Here is a 20,103-nt window from a genome sequence, read left to right as displayed (position 1 = left end):
GCTTTTCTGGAGAGTCTGGATGGGGAGGGGTGGGTAGAGAGTAGGGGGACAAAGGTGGGGTTTTTTTGCTAATCCTCTGTGGTGATTTAATTGTGATCATTGTTAAAAGAAGGAAATTTTGGGAAAGTATGCCTAGCCCTGGGGCACTGCGAAAACTGCCTATTGAAGCAGTGGGAACTTGTGAAGGTAGAGATGGCTGTCAGTGTCGGCGTCCGCGAATCTGCTTCCCTTATTGATCTGGTGGAGTTAGGGATGTCTTGAGGGTATTTCCGTAGGGCTTGCACGGGACAGGATTTCGTAAAACAAGGTGCCATTAGGAGTCACGTGGGACAGATGCGGCGCTTGACAACATGACAGCTGATGATACGTGTGATGACAGCTAACATTTACTGAGTACCAGGCACTTTGCAAAGTGATCTGTATGTATTTTCTCATGTAATTCTCAGGTTGGGAATTCCCTGGTGGTCCAATGGTTAGGGCTCCGCGCTTCCACTGCAAGGCGTACAGGTTCGATCCCTAGTTGGGGAACGAAGATCCCGCATGCCGCGTGGCACAGCCAAAACAAAACAAAACGAAAAACAACTGAAAAAAGAACATAATTCTCAGGTTAACCTAATGACAAGAGGGTAAATAAATAAGCCATTTCATAAAAGAGGCTTAATTAATTAACTCTTTAAAGAGAATATTACTGGTAGGTTTCACATCAGGTATTGAATTTAGGCAGAGCCTGTGGTGTCTGTGACTCTACTATATGGCACTATAACTATTATTATTCTTAAGACCTTGCTGTTAAAGTCCAGCCAGCAGAGCGCAGGAGGGGAGGCCCTGCAGCAGGAATCCAGAGAGTTTCCGTGGACCTAGAGGAGCCCTCTTCTACCCAGTACCTGACCTGGAGAAGTGTGTCCTGCTGCCTGATTGGGATGCCATGATGTCCTCTGGTCCAGGGCTGGAATCATTTACCAGATTCCTGGAGTACTGTGTTGAGGAAGATGCTAAGGCCAGCCCTGGATTAGTGAGAAGTTAACATTCACTCTAGGTGAAGTGGGAGTAGTGAAATGCATGCCATGTGTTTCTCCTTCTTTCACGAGGACTTAGGCTACTGGGGAAAGGTGATAGAGGAAGAACCATGATTCTTTAGAGCTGCCTCTTCAGAGCCAGACTCCAGTTACTGCCTTGGAAAGATGTGAAGCCATGAGATGTTGGTGGTTGGAAGAAAAGACAAGAGACAATAGGCTGATAAGGCTGATGGGCTTTGAATGAGGCTCAGTGTTGGGTTAGTGGGCGTAAGGTCAATGTTGCCTTTACTAAGGGCTTATAGGTGCCTCATACTGTCCTAAGCACTTTATTCTAAACGTGTAGTAACCCTTTTAATACAACAACTCTAATGAGTAGATACCACTGTTATCCCCATTTTACAGTTGAAGAAATGAGGCACAGAGAGAATGAACAACTTGTCCAGGACTTGAACCCAGGCAGTCTTAACCACTTAACTGTTATCCTCTCAAACTTTATGAAACCCAGAGATGAATGTGTAAGATGAGACTAAAGCAAGTACTGAAATGATATAGAGGAAAAGTATTAGGTAAATGGTATCCTCTCTTGGGGAGAGGGGTAAGGGTGCTTGGGCAAAAAGACCCCCAAACCATTAAATTCTGTTTATCTTTCTGTGTATTGTTTTTAAAAATGTTTGAAAACCACCACACTACCATAGACAGTCCCCACCTTTTAGGCAACCGATGCCCCACCTTGGCCGTGCTCAGTGACTGCATTCGTGGGAGCTGTTGAGGAAAGTGTGAAGCTTTTAGTGTCTCTGGGCTCAGAAATTGAGAAGAAGAGTTGACTATGAAAGGAAGCACTGACCCCATGGGACAGGTTTGCACTCAGTACTTTGTTCATACAGCAGATACTTCTGAAGCGTAGCCTTGTTTATGGTGGGGCAGGAATTCACAGGGTAGAATCCTGCCTGCCTGGAGTTTGTACGGTTCTTGATGTGATGGTGGGAATTGAGGTGGGAAAAATACGTTGGGACCAGATAATGCAAGAATTCGAGGGCCACAAAGAAGAGTTTGGAGTTTATGTGGAAGACCACACAGAGGTATAGGGAGGCGGATTCACTGAATGAGGGAATAGGGGAGGACGGGGGAAGAGTGGGGTCCATGCCATGGTGTCCCCGACAGGTGCTAAGGGGCTGACCTGGGTGCCCGCAGGAGCAGACAGGGATTTAAACTTGGAGTCTGTAACGGAAATGGAAGCCCACTGACTTGCACTGGTCGACAGAAGGGAGAGAGTCAGGAGGATTCTGACGCTTTAATTCTGAGTTTCCAGAACAATGATGGTCGTTAATAATCAAGAATAAAGGAGGGTGGGGGCCAGTGTGCAGCTGAGAGAAATGTTTGCTTTAGACGTTACCTTTTCCCCAACCTCTCCACTTAAAGTACCCCTTTCACCCTTGAGTTTGTCCTGCTCCTGTGTTTCTTTTGTAATTGGTCGCAGTTTGAGATGATTTTGTCCGTCCCTGTCTGTGCTCCAGGTGTCCCCCCACTGGAATGTAAGTGCTGTGAAGACAGGACCACGTCTGTCCTGTGCCTCCTGCCTGGGGCAGAGCGTGGCACAGAGAAGGCTTAGTCTCCTTCATTTTGACAAAGATATTTCTTTGCCGAAATGGTAAGCTAGCAGGTTTACTTTAGCTCTTTAGTGAGAAGTAAAGCATCCACCTGGCTTAAGATATGCAGGAGGTGGTAAATAAAACATCCAGTTGGTACCTTAATAATTAAACTAAATTTTGCTGCCAGGTGATAAATGCTGCTAAATCAATGAAATATGCATCAATTAGGCAGTCACGCAGCCAGAACATTATACAACTTGATTGCCTGGGATTGTTTTAAAAAATCAGTGAAGAGACTAGTTTAATCATTATAATATGGATAAATACTCAGAATCAGGAAAACATGTTTCTTCCAGTTTGGCTGTAATGCCTTCACAGTATTAATAACTGATTTGCTTTTCTTCTGCAACCTTCCCCTTAAGAGCCTCATCCTGGTCTGGTTAGTGTTCATTCCTCCTTGCCATTCTTTCTTCTTTTAAAGTTCAGTCTCACATAGAGAATGGACTTGAGGACACGGGGAGGGGGAAGGGTAAGCTGGGTCGAAGTGAGAGAGTGGCATGGACATATATACACTACCAAACGTAAAATAGATAGCTAGTGGGAAGCAGCCGCATAGCACAGGGAGATCAGCTCGGTGCTTTGTGACCACCTAGAGGGGTGGGATAGGGAGGGTGGGAGGGGACATGGGGATGTATGTATATGTATAGCTGATTCACTTTGGTATAAAGCAGAAACTAACACACCATTGTAAAGCAATTATACTCCAATAAAGATGTTAAAAAAAAGAATAAATAAAACTTCTGTGTATACTTACAAAAAAAATAATAAAGTTCAGTCTTAGTTATTGGCCTTCCCAATAAATGAAGTGGTAGCAAGAGCATTGGGATGTGCATCACAAACCCTAACGTCTCATCCTGACTGCAGTCTTGGTCAGAATGATCCTTTCGAGCAGGTTGGGTAGATACCACTCATCGCTTTGTAGGGGGCTATCAGGGCTCCTATAAATCTACACTTCCTCCGCCCAGTGCCTCAGGTCCTGTGAGGGACTTTCATTCCTTTAGTGCAGCCTTGTCTGGCCTGAATTTGCACGTGGCCTCCTCTGTCTGTGGCGTAGGACCAGAGCCGCTGAGACCCACATCTAATTTGGTGGGAGTAGATGAGAAAAGTGAAGGAGTTAGCGATGCCATCCTTCTCACTTGGGAGCTTGGTCCTTCTGCTGTAGTGGATGGGATGCAGTAGTGGGTTCCAGGGGTGTTCTTTTTTGTGTTATTCAAGAGTGTGCCACCAGGAGACAGAAGCACCCTGGGACGGACGGGTTGGGATCTGCTGTAGCCACAATGCAGGGACGCTGGATGGGAAGTAGGAATAATCACTCCTGCGTGAGAACAGGAGTTCTCAGGGGAGAGGTGAGAGCTGAATCCCAATTCGAGGAACCTGTTCCAGCCAAGGGATCCAGGAAAGAAAACTGATGTATGAGAATTTTTTTAATTGATTGATTGATTTTGCAGATAATTCAAATACCATAAGATTCACCCTTGTATGCATAAATCTGGTAGTTGTTAGTATATTCACGAGGTTATACACCATCACTCCAAATGCCAGAACATTTTCATTACCCCCGGAAAGAAACCCTTTACCCATTAGCAGTCAGTCCTCTCTCCCCTGGCCCCCTCGCCTCTGACAGTCTCTAATCTACTCTTGCTTCTGTGCTTTGTCTATTCTGGACATTCCATATAAATGGAATTGTATAATACGTCGCCTTTCATGCCTGGCTTCTTTTATTTAGCATAACATTTTCAAGGTTCATCTATGTTGTGGCTTCTATCAATAATTCATTCCTTGTTATGGCTGAGTAATATTCTGTTGTATGAGTAAACCACATTTTATGTACCGTTCATCTCTTGATGGACATTTGGGCTGTTCTCCCTTTTAAATTATTATGCATAATGCTGCTATGAATATTTGTGTACAAGGCTTTGTGTGGACATATGTTTTCAAGTCTCTTGGGCATATACCCAAGAGTAGTACCGCTAGGTCATATGGTAACTCTGTGTTTAACATTTTGAGGAACTGTCAAACTGTTTTCCAAAGAGACTACTCTGTATTACAATCCCACCAGCAATGTATGAAGATTCCAATTTTTCCACATCTCTACCAACACTTCTTATTGTCTGTGTTTTAATTATACCCATCCTAGTGGGTTGAAAGTGGTATTTTATGGCTTTGATTTGCATTTCCCTAGTGACTAGTGACGTTGGCATCTTTTCATGTGCTTATTGGCCATTTGTATCAATATCTCTCTTTGGAGAAATGTCTGTTCAAATCCTGCGTTCATTTTTAATTGGGTTATTTGTCTTTTTATTGTTGAGCTATAAAATTCTTTATGTATTCTGGATACTAGACCCTTATCAGATATATGATTTGTAAATATTTTCTTCTATTCTGTCAGTTGTCTTTGCACTTTATTAATAGTGCCCTCTGAAGGACAAATGTTTTTATTTTGATGAAGTCTAATTTATCTGTTTTTCTCTTTAGTTACTTGTGCTTTAGGTGTCATATCTGAGAAACCATAATCTCAGTTTTCTTCTAAGAGTTTTATAATTTTAGCCCTTCCATTTATGTCTTTGATTCATTTTTAATTAGTTTTTTTTTTTTTTTTTTTTGCGGTACTCGGGCCTCTCACTGTTGTGGCCTCTCCCGTTGCGGAGCACAGGCTCCGGACGCGCAGGCTCAGCGGCCATGGCTCACGGGCCCAGCCGCTCCGCGGCATGTGGGATCTTCCCAGATTGGGGCACGAACCCGTGTCCCCTGCCTCGGCAGGCAGACTCTCAATCACTGCGCCACCAGGGAAGCCCTTTAATTAGTTTTTGAATATGGTCTGAAATTCATGACTTCATGAAGTTTTTTTCTTCTGCACCACACAGCTTTCAGGATCTTAGTTCCCCGACCAGGGATTGAACCCAGGGCCATGGCAGTGAAAGCGCCAACCACTTGAATACCAGTCCTAACCACTGGACCGCCAGTGAAAATTTGAAAGACTCAATTGATCAGCTCAGGGTGTTCAGGCATGTGGGGAATGAACTGTAGGAGCTGTCCCTGGAGGAAGAATAAGAAGCTGGTTTTCTCCTAGGATTTGGTGCTGAACAAGCATCGTTGTCCTGACAGTTTGAAGAGAAAAAGGTAGAGAGATCAGGTTTATGTATAGAAATGGACCCAGCTGAATTCTATAATCATGCAGAATATAGGCCTTGCAAATTCTCACACTCTAATGAAGGAGATCTTACTTTCCAAATAGGAAGTCAATGATATGATGATTTGGATATCTACAAAAGATGGCCCCTGTCCGGCAGTGAAGCAGGACGCTGTAGTCCTTTGGTTATTATGAGCAGAGGGATCCCTTCATACTTTGGTGATGATGATGTGACATCTGGTATTAATCCTTGAATACTTTCCAGGTTCCTATGAAAAGCTCATTTGCTGTGTTGCTAGCCTGTAAGTATTCATAACTAACACATAAGAGCATACCATGCACCGGACACCACTCTAAATGTTTTTTTTTTTTTAACTAACTCTTGCATCACCTTTTTAAAAATCCACTTGCATTAGCTCTTTTAATTCTCACAGCAGCTCTGTGGAGTCAGTTATCGTTATCGTCACTTACAGATGAAGAAACGAGGAGCAGGGAGGTGGGAGGGAGAGGAGGCCTGGTTGTCTTTCCCCCGAGTCTGCACCATTTATCATGTGGATGGTTCGGGACACAGTAGGTTCTGGTGGTTGGGAATGGGATGACTGATCAGATGCGTGGACCACTCACTAGCTGTATCCTCCAGAGCATCTTTCTGGCTCACACAGGCATGGTTTATTTCCGGTTGTTTTCTCCTCTTACCATGCAGTGGTTTGATGTTGTCTGCATTGTTGTGAAGTCCCCGAGCAGTTACAGAATTCAGCAGCCGTTTCCAAATTCAGAGTACTTGTCATTTACTGAATCATGTGTCTTTAAGTACTGGCTGACTTAAGCTGGTTTTCAATGAGGGGTACTGTTCACTGCCAAGCTGTCTCCCACAATAAGGGACAAGAGCAGGGTTCAATTTTATTTTATTGTATTATTTTGTTTTGTTTTACTTTTTGGTAATTCAAGACCTCTCTCAGAAGGGAGTACAGAGCTTCCTTGATGCTTCCTACTTCAAACAGATAAATTACTTCCCAGCCTGGAGAGCAGCCGGATCTCCAAATTGACATGTTCACTGAATTATAAATTTCATGTAAGAGAATAATGCCAGGCACAAGAGCATTTGATAAAAGGGCATTTGAACTCCACAAATGATACAAAATATTCCCCTTCTTAAGAAACTTTAATAGTTAAATAAAAGGCTCTGTGTGGAAGATTTTATGTTCAATTCAACTTCCACTACACATTTCAGTGAATAGATTATTTTGGCAGTATGTCAGCAGGAGGCTGAACATTAGATAATTCCATGTGAAATATTTCTAGTGGCCGAGCCATTGCCATCCCCCCTCAAAATGTCCTACAACCCCCAGAGATTCTCTGAGTCCTAGGATGGGACTGGTGAGCCTGTGCTGTGATTCAGAAGCTAAGACTCACTGTTCTGCAGGTGCCCGGTGTCCCTTTTCTTGATGAGGTTTCAATCAAACACGTGCTTACTTTATTTTTCTGTTGAGGTAACATTGATTTATAACATATAGGTTTCATGTGTGCACCATTATATTTCTACCTCTGTATACCCTACAACATGCTCACCACCAAAATTTTCATTTCCATCCATTACCATACGGTTGATCCCTTTTACCCATTTCGCCCTCCTGCCGCCAGCCCCCAACCCGGAGCCCTCTCCTATGGGAACCGCTGTTCTCTGTACCTGTGTGTTTGTTTGGTTTAGTTTTTTCATTTATTTTGGCTTGGGGGGTATTTGCTTTTTATAATTTCACATATGAGTGAAATCATACAGTATTTTTCTTCGTCTGACTTATTTCACTTAGCATAATCCCCTTGAGGTATATCCATGTTGTCTCAAATGGCAAGATTTTATCTTTTTTATGGCTGGGTAGTATTACATGGTGTGTGTGTAGGTATGTGTTTATGTAGCACATCTTCTTTGTCCATTCATCCGCTGATGGGCATTTAGGTTGTTTCCATATCTTGGTTATTGTGAATAGTGCTACAGTGAACATGGGGGTGCAGGTATCTTTTTGGATTAGTTTTTTTGTTTTCTTTGGACAAATACCCAGAAGTGGAGTTGCTGGATCAAATGGTAGTTCTATCATTAATTTTTTGAGGAACCTCCATGCTGTCTTCCATAGTAGCTGCCTCGATTTCCGGTCCCACCAATGGTGCCTGACGGCCCCCTTTTCTCCACTTCCTCCCCAACACTTGTTACCTCTTGTCTTATTGATAACAGCCATTCTGACAGTTGTGAGGTGATGTCTCGTGGTTTTAATTTGCATTTCCCTAATAATTTAGTGATGTTGGACATCTTTTCATGTGCCTGTTGGCCATCTGTATGTCTTATTTGGAAAAATGTCAATTTAGCTCCTCTGCCCTTTCTTTAATGTGGTTGTTTGGGTTTTTGTTAAGTTGTGTGAGTTCTTTATATATTTTGGATGTTAACCCATTATCAGATATATTATTTGCAAACATCTCCTCCCATTTGGCAGGTTGTCCCCTGATTTTGTCGATGGTTTCCTTTGCTATACAGAAGCTTTTTAGTTTTCTATAATCCCGCTTGTTTATGTTTGCTTTTGCTTCCTTTGCCTGAAGAGACACATCTAGAAAGATACTGCTAAGACCAATGTCAAAGAGTGTACTGCCTATGTTTTCTTCTAGGAGTTTTATGGTTTCAGGTCTTACATTCAAGTCTCTAACCCATTTTGAGTTAATTTCTGTGCACTGTGTGAGATAGCGGTCGTTTCATTTTTCTGCATATGGCTGTCCTGTGCTTGCTTTTTAATCTGAAATTCAGGATACAGTGTACATCCTTTCAGCGGAGTTTCATCATTTTTATTCTGTTTGTGTTTATCAAATGCATTCTCCTAGCCCTGTTTAAAACTATTTAAAACCTTGCACGAGACCTTCAAAGAACTATAGGGCATAGGTTCTCCGTTAGGAAATCACACGTTCTTTAGTTTTCCTTCCTAAGTACACTTTTCTTTAGAAACCAAACAAATCTTACCCATTTTAAACAGACTTTCAGAGGGAGGAGAGCAGCCATCTCTTACTCTAAGGGGTTGAATAAAACTCCTGAGTATTTTAACATTAAAGCCACTTAATAATGTTATCATTTTGATGCAGGCCCTATCTAAATAGAATGTTATGACTATCCTTTTAAAATGATGAAAACAAAACAATTTAATCTTTCACTAAAATTCTGTATACTTCTTCCAGCTGTCATTGCCCGTTTTCCACAGTAGATGGTCATGTTCCTAACTGGATAGTTTTATCCCCAACAAGCGGTAATCTCAGTGTATTCAGGCTCTCTGTTTAATTTAGTAGATTAGTCCTTGCAGCTGTACCCAAAGGTACATTTAGAAGATTTACCCTTTAATAGGAATAGATGGTGGTGTCATTGTCTTTAAGAGATTACAAATGTATAAACCATAATAGGTTTGAAAAGATATAGAGGAAAAGATTAGGCCACGGCCATTCCGGGCATTTAAATCTGACACAAATCCCAGGATGCCCTATCTTCAGAGCAGTCCATTGTAAACAAGCTGTCCTATAGACGCAGAGCCTGTTCTGTGTTGAATAGGAAACTGAAATGATGAATAAATACCTGCCTTTGCAGTAGACTGGACTCTAATGCAACGTCCTCCTAGTTTGATGAGGCCTCAGCTTTTCAGACAAAAAGCTTCATGAGTTTCAAAGGGATTCTCTGTCTCCATATTCTCACCCATCTACCTTCATCCCAAGCCTCTTCTTCTCAAGGTAAAATCAGCTGGGTTTCAGGGAGCGCCGAATACACTTCCTGGACCAGTGGTGCACATGTGCATTCTTACTCTCGTCTCCTCTGGGTCACTCGCACTGTTTCTCACTGTTGCTCATCCTCTGTGAGTCACAACATAAATGCTTACCGTATGCGTCTGTAGCTACACATCCACACAAGCAAATTGTGTGTGCGTGAGCACATGTGTAAAATCTTCAGAGAAGTGAGGCTGCTCTTGGCTTTTGTGGAGCCCCTGGCATGGGGATTTGAATGACAGACTTCCCTGCTGTGGCTAAAGGGAGCTGTTTTCCACATCTGGTCCCAGAGAAATGGTTTTCAAGCCCACTCACTAGGAGTCGGGTCAAGTTCTAAAGCAGGTGGCAGCGGTAGGATGGTCGGCAATGGCACACGGCAAGAGGTCCATCCATTTTTCATGAACTTGTATGCTTCCACAGGTTCAACCTTTGGGACTGAAGACCAGCCGGCTCTGAAGGCAGCTCTGCCTTCCAAAGACACACCCAAAGGGGCTGCCCGGGTGGCCCCTCCAGCATCCTCCAGTGTGACAACACCTCGCAGGAGTTTGCTTCCGGCGCCAAAATCCACGACCACACCGGCGGGTAAGACTTGCGCTGTGGAGAAGCTCTGCAGTGGAGAGCCTCTTCTGCATTAAAGTCTTTTGAAAGTCCTTGGGTAAATCAGTTGTTTAGATGGGATGACAGGTGAGTTTCAGATGGCATTTAAAATTAATAATAATAATACTACCACAATTTTCAAGGCACTTCCATATATTCCTATGTTTAAGTTCTCACAACTCCCTCTCACTCCTCTCTGTGACTGGTAACCCATCAGACCACACAGTTTTCATTGCAAAGAAAAAAGGATCAAGCTGTTTTAGGCAAATTTGGTTCAGGGAAGCAGGCGCTGGTGAAATCACTGGAAGGCCAGTAGGAGTGAGCTGCAGACTGTGCCCCCGGGAGTGGGTCCCTGATCCCTGGGGGCAACTGCTGCCTCTACAGGGATTCAGGGGCTCCATCCCCCTGCTGGTCCCAGGCCCGCACCACCCATGCTGGGATGCAGGGATCAGCGGCTACCGCAGAAAGCCTTGCTCCCGAGCTCACGCCGTGCCTGCTCTATCCAGACCAGCAAAGCCGATGCCCCGAGCCCTGCGTCTCCACACCCAGGAAGCTAGTGAGGGACACAGGGAATTCAGCTGACGCAAAGGTGTGACAAATGAAGGTGCTGGTCAGCAGCCCGGTGCGGCCCCCGCCCCGCCTCCTCCTCCCAGATCGCAAGCGTGCACGTTTGCCCGCGGGATGTCCAAGCATCCCGCCAAGCATGTGGCTTAGCTTTCCATCTTCCGCGCTGTAGGAAGACACACTAAGAGGAAGGAAGCTTGGATGTTGAGCCTGAATCCACAGTAGATGGCTCACCCCTGTGGCTATTCATTGCTCCAGGTTATTCTTCTGTGCTCTTATACTCATGTACCAGTGCATATACATATACACGCAGATGGGCTTGCGTGAGTTCCTAAAAGTAAGATTGGATTGTACCCATTTTTCTACATGTTACTTTCCTTACTCGAAGCATGTCATAGAGCTGCCCTCAAGTCAGTGTATGGCTCATTTTTCAGTGGCTGCCTGGTGTGGATATACCATGATCTATTGAACCATGCCCCCACTGGTGGACATTCACTTTGTGACTGGCGTTTGCTGCTGTAAACAGTGCTGCAGTGCGTGTCCTTGGTGGCGTTCTTTCTACAGGATTGATCCCCAGCAGTGGGAGGGCTGTGCTTGATGCATTAATAGATATGATTAGATTCCTTTTCAGAGAGGTTGCAGAGCTTCACCTTTCCACCCATATCCCTGCTAAGAATAGATAGCAGTTTTTAAATTTTTTGTCCATTTGGTGGAAGTGTTATTTTAAATTTGCATTTCCCTGACCACTTGCCCTTCAATGGAGTACCACCTTGTAATCCCCTTTGGTAAGACTTAAATTGACTTGTTTGGTTTTGCTCTTCCTCAGTGGAGGAAAAGCTCCTGGGGACAGTGACTTGTCCATTTTATTGAGCACAGTATCCCCGCTGCTGCAGTGTCCCCAGCGACTGACACGCAGTGGCTACTTAGCATCTATTTGTTAATGGTTGGATACATCAACGAATCAATGAATGAATGTCACACGGCCTTTGACTCTTGGTTCCAGTTTAACAGTTTGGCCTTGGTTTCAATAGAAAATAACTAGACAAGCCTGCACTGAGTTAAAATACAGTTGTTGAATCAATCCTATAGACCAGTGTTTGTCAAATTTTAGTGCATCAGAATCACCTGAAGTTGCTGTTAAAACACTGATTACTGGGCCTCATCCTAGCATCTCATTAGTAGGCCTGAGGTGGGGCCTGAGAATTTGCATTTCTAATGATTCCCAGGTGACGCTGCAGATCCTGCTGGTCTAGAGGTCACACTTGTGAAACCACTGTTACAGAAAAATGGACTAGGAATTTGAACAGACAGTTCTTAGAAAAAGAAATGCGCGTAGCTCCTAGCCATATGAAAAGATAATCAGCATCGCTCATAATAAGAAAAACATAAAGTAAAACTGCAGTAGACTATAGTATCTTACCTGTGAGATGGGCAAACATCCAGGTGTTTGAAAACATACACTGTCGTGAATCTGCAGGAAAAGAGGCATTCTCGTACGTGTACTGGCTGGAATATAAAATAGCTCAACTCCTATGAAAGGAAATGGGCAATATCTAATAATAAAATCACATGTGCATTTTTTCTTTGACTTAGCAGTCCCACCTCCAGAAATCTTTCCCAAAGGTAGACTGGCAAAAGCAGAATGCACAAAGTGATTCATTGCAGTGCTATTTGAAATGGCAAAATACTGAAACAACTCAGCTGTCCATCCATAGGGGACCAGCTGAATGGATTGTCATACATCCATGGAATAAGAAGACTTATTCCAAGTGACTTTAAAAGAGTAATTTGGTTGTTCCGCCCTAACAGTATGTACTCTGTGTTCAAAAAGAGTTGCAAAAAAAATCTTAAACTGTTTTTAGTAATTACATTATTGGTGGTAGCGTGGCTGTTGCGATTCCAAATCTGCTGTTATTCTGAATGTGTGTATTATGGGAAAAATAGGATATGGGCATTATGGGATAAAGTATGAACTTATCTGAAATTTATCATTAAACAGTATTGCCGGGCTTCCCTGGTGGCACAGTGGTTGGGAGTCTGCCTGCCGATGCAGGGGACACGGGTTCGTGCCCCGGTCCGGGAAGATCCCACATGCCGCGGAGCGGCTGGGCCCCTGAGCCATGGCTGCTGGGCCTGCGCGTCCGGAGCCTGTACTCCGCAACGGTAGAGGCCACAACAGTGAGAGGCCCGCGTACCGCAAAAAAAAAAAAGTATTGCCAGCTCTGTCCACTGAAAAGTTATAAACAGTGACTAGACCAATAGCATAGAGTACCCCCAGTGCCCAGACTGTGATCTCTCAATACATTTTGCATTAACAGGAGATAAGGGTCTTTGAAGAAATGGCTGGTTCCAGGTCTAGGGCAGGAACTGTAGACCCCAGAACAGACAGCCAAGAGGAATTCAAAGACTACTAGGATTCTGTCAACTCAAGAGTCAGACTGAATAAGCTCCTACTGGAAGAAAGAGAGAGAGACAGAGAGAGGGAGGGAGGGAGGGGAGAGGGAGGGAGGGAGGGAGAGGAAGGAAGGAAGGAAGGAAGGAAGGAAGGAGGGAGGGAGGGAGGGAGGAAGGAAGGAAGGAAGGGATTGAATATTAGTAAGATTCATAATTGCAGTAGAATAATATTCATCAAATCAAAATATATGTGTATCCATGAGGTCATAATGATACAAAATAAAATAAAAACTAGTCACTTTGGTTGATGCTAAGAAACTTTTTTTGAAATTTGGTAAAGAAAGAAAAGAATAAAATATTTTAGCCACTTCTCCTATTCAGTCTGTATCTCATGATAACCAAATAGTTGGTGAGGGGAAAGTTCTCTTTTAGTGTTTAAAAGCATTCTAGTTAATAAATAAGGTATGATAGAATATCACCTTTTCAAAGCTTTAGTGAATCAGTAGGTAAAGGCAATGATCATCAATGGAAAGGGAAAACCAGACGTTACGAACTAAACTGATACACAACGTTACATGTGAATTAGTCTTGGGGGAAAAATGAATCCGCCCTAGCCTTTAGATTTACTAATTTGCTAGAAGTAGAAAGGACAAAGAAGCATATTAAATAACACCATGGGAATAAGATCAACCAACCAGACTGAAAAACTCTATAAAACAAACCATCCAACTTACTCAACAGTAGAAACAACAACAAAAATTGCAAAAAAAAAAAAAAGGCAGTTAAACAAACATTCTGGGAGGAGGACAAAGGATATAGATGGGGAACCTGTAGATTATAAAAAACTTAGACTTATCATCCAGTTGCAAAGTACGGATCTTGTTTTGTATCCCAATTCAAACAAACACACCAAAAAAAATTTTTTTTAAAGATAACTGAGGAAATGTGAACCAACATTGGCTCTTTGATGACATTAAGAAACTGTTATTCTGAGTATGATGGTAGTATTTGTGGTTATGTTTTTGTTTCTGTTTAATCGAAGTATAGTTGCTTTACAATGTTGTGTTAATTTCAGGTGTACAGCAAAGTGATTCATTTGTACATATACGTATATTCTATTCTTTTTCAGATTCTTTTCCTTTAGAGGTTATTACAAAATACTGAGTAGAGTTCCCTGTGCTGTACAGTAGGTCCTTGTTGGTTGTCTGTTTTATATATAGTAGTGTGTGTATGCTAATCCCGAACTCCTCATTTATCCCTCCTTGTGGGTGTGTTTTCTTAAAAAGCCGTCTTTTAGAAACGCACAAATATGAAGTGATACGCTTTCTGGGATTTGCTTCAGAATAACCCAGGATGGTGGCACGTGGAGTCAACATGTTACAGAAGATGAAACATGGGTATTGCTTGTTGTTGAAGTTGGGTGATAGAATACATAGTTAACTAGACTAGTCTCTCTGCTTCAGTACATGTTTAAAGTGTTCCATTGAAAACTGTGCAGAGAGAGTGGCTGTTTTAGCTGTTTTAGTGGAGGTAGAGCTAAATGGAAATAAGGTATTTCAGGTGTGAAGAATAGAGGGCAAGGCAGCAACGGCGTTTAAGACCATAAAAATTTCATTATTTTTTCAAATACTTCTGCTCTGTAGAGGATTTTGGAAAGCCATGTGATCTTGATAACAAGAATTCTCTTCCACTTTGTATTACTTTATAAAACACTTTAATGTGCTAAATATGATTTGGTCCTCACAAAAACCTAGAGTGGTGGACAAGGAAAGTATTATTTTGCAGATGGGAAATCAAGATTCAGAGGTGAAATGACTTGCCCCAAGTCATGTGGTGGCATCAGGAAATCACATAGGTTGTGTATGTGTCCTGTGCTTTTCCCACAATAATATAAATATCCAGCTGTGGAGTATAAGAATTCCATCTGTGGTCCCCCATTACCATTAGATTTCACATGTGTGAACTGGGGATGGTGGTAAACAGAAATGGTACACAGGATTCCTTGTCTCAGACCAGGCTCTCCTTGGGATGTCTTGGTTAGAATTCGGTTGGTGATGCCATGAAAAATAGGTGTTTAACCAGAGGGAAGAGAGGGGAAGGAATGATACTGTGTGAGGAGGGATTGCACCTTCATGGGGGGTAAGGGATGTTCCCAGCAGAGAAAGGGTCACCATGATGTTACCAGTTTCCATGCCGAGTGCTCAGAAAGTACTTGTGACTTGGGCAGGTTGTTACATAATGAAGCAATAGACCAGTTCCTGAGGACAAGTGAGAGTCCTGCCTTTCCCCGTGTCCTAGAACAGGCTCCAGCAGATGCTCGGAGACTCCCACCTGTTTCACATCCCTTATGCAACTGCCCCGAGGTCAGCTTCTTAGGCTCTGATGGCAAATTCCACAGGCCTCGCCCGGTAGAAACAGTTGGCAGCTGCCCCCAGTCACGTCTCTCTTTTCCTTCTCTCTCTCCCCCAGTTTTTCCTCTCTGTAACTGTGAGCTCTGCCAGCCTTGCTCTGTTACTTGCAGCCTCCTTCTCCAGGGTCTGCAGGGGTGGGAGTGGGGGGCAGAGGGGGCAGCCCCAGACTCTGGAGGACTGGGTGAGACAGGCAGTGGACAGAGCTCCCGAGCCTTACTCGAGGTTTGCTCGGAAGCCTATTTTAATGACACCCTAAGGCTCTGTGTTCGACTTTTCCAAAGACATAAAACTTCTTAGATATTTTCCCATCATTGACATAAGGAGGAGGTGCTAGGGTTTTTTTTTTTTAAGATTTATTTTTTGGATGTGGACCATTTTTAAAGCCTTTATTGAATTTGTTACAATATTGCTTCTGTTTTCTATGTTTTGGTTTTTTGGCCGTGAGACATGTGGGATCTTAGCCCTCCGACCGGGGATTGAACCTGCACCCCCTGCATTGGAAGGCATTGGACTGCCAAGGGTGTCCCAAGCGTGTTTTAGAACGAGGATTAAGCACCACCCTTTACTAGACGGAGGACCCCAGACCAGCCGCTGTGTAGACTATGGCTGTGACCCCTGTGACATGCAGTCATCAGGGGAAGGCACGGATTGGGAAAATGAAGCAGAAAGCTCCCTTGAGAGATTTCAGGATGTTCTCTTCTAACTTTCATCCCACTCCAACACCTAATTTAACAAGTATAAAATTGTGGTTAAAAGATAAATTTTATTACCGAATTTTAGGTTTGCATTTGTTCCACTGCTATGAATTTTTCATTTAAATAAAATCTAGTTCCTACTACCAAATCAGCTTTCACATCACCTTGTTCTCTCATCAGGCTAATTAAAAAGCAGAAGGCAAGCATGCAAATTACAGTTAAATTCCAATAATTGTATTTCTTGGGACTGTGAGGTGTTTGGGTTACTTTAATTACTTAGGTAACACCAACCCTTGTTTTAAGGGCATGCTGTTGGAAACATTTCTAAACTGTGATGCTTTGCTTGTTTCCCTTGGTGATTTCAGGTGACTTGGATTCAAGAATAATTAGAACAGCCCTTAACCTTGAGGGGCTCAAAATAAGGTAAACAGATTTGTACACTGATAATTAGAGTGAGAGCAAGAGATCTATAATCTCATCAGCTGGCTGCCAGTTAATTCTAGCAGACCAGGAATTCATAGTAAGATGGATTAAGAAACAAATGACCTGAAAAAGTTTAAATTAAATATAATAGGCTTTTAAAATTATTTAATCACTTTCTATTTATTATTTGTTTAATCATTTTCTAATTTATGTGTTATGTTTTCACTTTCTGATTTCAGAAAAGATACAAGGCAGCATGTAGTAAAGGGCACAGAATAATAGAGATACAAGGATAAAAATCCAAATAATAAAAAAGGGAAGAGCCTGATAAAACTGGGCTCAGAGCTTCCTGACTGCAAGGGCAAAAGAAGAAACACAATCAGGGAAAAAAAAAAAAAAGAGTGTGCCACTTTATCAGAAGAGAGAAACTTATTTTTTAGCACAAATGTGTAAAATTTTAACTCTGTGAATTAAAAAAAATTATATTGAACAACATAATGGACAATAATTTTAATTGTATAGTTTAAACATATCTTTTCTGATAGGAAAATAATTGGATAATATTTTAAAATTTTGGAATAGGGAAGGCCTTTCTAAACATGATGTGAAACCTGGAAACCTTTAAAAAATGATAGTTTTAACTACATACAAATTTTAAATTGTCTGCAATAAAGGACATCCTAGAGGTAAGAAGGATGATAAACTGAATGAAAATGCTTCAACAAAGTGTTATTATGAAAATCAATAGAAAAAGTACAACTTCATTTGAAAAGTAGGTAAAATATATGAATGGGTGACTTATACAATAGAAGTACAAAGAGGTCAGTGGCCATAAACGTATGAAGAGATGTTCGAATTCACTAATGACTAAATACGTTCAGTGTTTTTCATAAGATACCATCTTTTTCATATTGGATTAGAAAAAGTAAAAAGGTTTATTACAGCCGGTGTTGGTAAGAACATGGCAAGAAAACACTCTTGTAGCATTAGTGGGACTGTAAACTGGGACAGTCTTTTGGAGGGCAGTTTGTTAATATCTATGAAAATGTAACTGTCTTTAACGTGTAACCCAGTATTTCTACATCTGGGACTCTCTTTTACAAAAATACTTGCTCAAGCAGCAATGATGTATGTATAGGAACATTCTTTGCAACACTGATTATAATACTAAACAATTAGAAACAATCTATCCATCAGAATGGACGTATTTAAATAGGTTAAATATGTATCCATTCAATAGACGCTTATTTAGGTATTGAAAAGATTGAGCTAGGTCGGTATGAATTATTCAGAAACTGTCCATAATACATTGTTAAAGCAAGAAAAGCTGCAGAACATGATCCCATTTTTTCAAAACCCGAAATGAAAATAAATCTTTTTTTAACGTATACCCTTTTGTATATTTATAGAAAAAAGGTGGAAAGTATCATTTAAATAGTTAATAGCTATTATCAGTGTGGTGTCCAATTGGAGAAAAGTTGTGATTAGGAAAAAGAACTTTCATTTTTAAGTTTTGTATTCCTTCTGTAGTTAGAATTTTTCCAAATGTTTCAGTTTTTACAATGAAATACATAAAAACAACTCAGTAAAAAATGGGATAATAATTTGCTCCCAGAAAAATGCATGAAGAATATAGAAAAAAATGAAACAATAAAATATCTCATAATCTCAGTCCATGAATAGCTACTAATAATATATGTTGGCATATTTCCTTTCACTTTTTTCTAAACAGGTATGGATTTTTTTTCCCATAATTGAGCTGATGCTTTATAGATACTTCTGTATCTTGCTTTTTCACTTAACATTATATCCTAAGCATTTTCCAATGTCATGATAAACATGTGAAAATTTAACTTTTAGTCCTGTTGTAATAACTTCATATTGATTTACCCCAATTTGTAGGACTCTTTATCCCTTGTTCAGCATTTAGATTGTTTTCAGTGTTTCATTACCACAAAACAAGGAATTGCAATAAGCTTATTTTGCAAAAACATATTTTGCTGGGGTTGTCCAGACTACCCTCAGGCTTGATGATTTCCCTAGAAGTACTCACAGGACTCAGAAGTTGTTATATTCATCATTACAGTTTGTGAAAGTGGAAGAATCCAGAGTAAAAAGTCAAAGGAAGAAAGCTCACGGGGCAAAGTTCAGAGAAAACCAGACACCAGGTCCCAAGGGTCCCCTCCCAGTGGAGTCATACAGGTGTGCTTAATTCCTTCAGCAATGATATGCAACAGCACATCACCTGAGTCTGGCTGTCAGGGCTTTTATTATGGGTCAGTTACATTGGCATATAGCACCTGCTGGACTGTCTAGGCAAACTGGTACCATGTGACCCAAGACCTCAGGTAGGCAGAACGCTTTCCTCAGTCAGAACATGCCAGAAGCTCAGCTCCCAGGAGCTGGCCAAAGGCCAGCCAGGAAAACAAGCCCTTCCTGGGAATGGGCAGGGCTTGAGCAATGCAGCGTGTTTTTATGATGGATCCTAAAGGCAGAAATATGGAGTCACATTGAAATACGGCTTTACAAATAACGCAGACATATTTTGTAGCTATTTCTTATAGCCATAAATCAACTAAATCAAGGAAACAATATTAAATGAGTTGTTTGGAGAGAGATTTTTCTGGAGCTAAAGTGCAATCTAGGAGTACATCCTTTATGAAATTTAACTCTATAATCGAGAGTTTAGAGGACCCTTAGAAGGAAATGATTGGCATGTGTTTTCAGCTGTCCCTCTAAAGTAAGAGTTGTCTTAGTTCAGTTTATGATGGCAAATAAGTCAATATTAATTTGTCTTAAGTGTAATATTCTATGTTGGATAATTGGAAGGATGCTTAAATGTTTTAGATATCAGGAATATAAATATCAAAGCTATTTTGTTCGGGTCTTTTCCTTTTTTCTTTTCTTCTTTTCAAAGATATGTTTACTGAGCATTCTCTGTGTACCATGCAGTATGCTTGGGGATTTCTATATTCTACCTAATTTAGCTCTAGAGGAAACTGGGGTTTAGAGAAATTAAGTAAAGCCCCTCCCACCCAGGGTCATACAGCTTCTGTGCAGCAGGACGTGGATCAACCTAATCTGTCTGACTTTAAAAGGCATATACCTAACCTTTGTGCTGTGCTGCTTACAGATTCTTACACAAATGGAGGCCAGTTAGTGACATTTTATTGAAATAACTATCACTGAAAAATACAGCTTAGAGGTTGAATCTTCTTTCTGGGACAATGCTAGTTACTGCACATACAGCGCCCAGAACCCCTATAATAATTCTGTATTCTGTCCATGCCCCTCTTTCCCCAGGTTTCCAGACACAGGTTGAGAGCTAATGCACTGTGCTAAGCACGATCCACTCCTATAGTATCATCTTCCTGTAAGTTAATAATGATCTTTGCCTTCTTATTTATTTATTTATTTGGCCACACCCCTCGGCTTGTGGGA

General features: G+C 41.6%; 1 protein-coding gene across 1 annotated transcript in view; it reads left to right on the top strand.

Annotated features, from left to right (window-relative positions):
* Positions 1 to 20,103, top strand: part of MTUS2 (microtubule associated scaffold protein 2) — a 507,586-nt gene that overhangs the window by 334,082 nt on the left and 153,401 nt on the right. The window contains exon 6 of the mRNA XM_029210225.1: positions 9,999 to 10,160. Coding sequence (XP_029066058.1) covers positions 9,999 to 10,160 — 162 coding nt within the window. The remainder of the gene's footprint in view (positions 1 to 9,998; positions 10,161 to 20,103) is intronic.

This window comes from Monodon monoceros, unplaced genomic scaffold, assembly GCF_005190385.1.
Source record: "Monodon monoceros isolate NGI ecotype Baffin Bay Population unplaced genomic scaffold, NGI_Narwhal_1 Super_Scaffold_8, whole genome shotgun sequence".
Taxonomy (NCBI): domain Eukaryota; kingdom Metazoa; phylum Chordata; class Mammalia; order Artiodactyla; family Monodontidae; genus Monodon; species Monodon monoceros.
The sequence above is the reverse complement of the archived record's forward strand: the minus strand, read 5'-3'. Positions and strand labels throughout refer to the sequence as shown.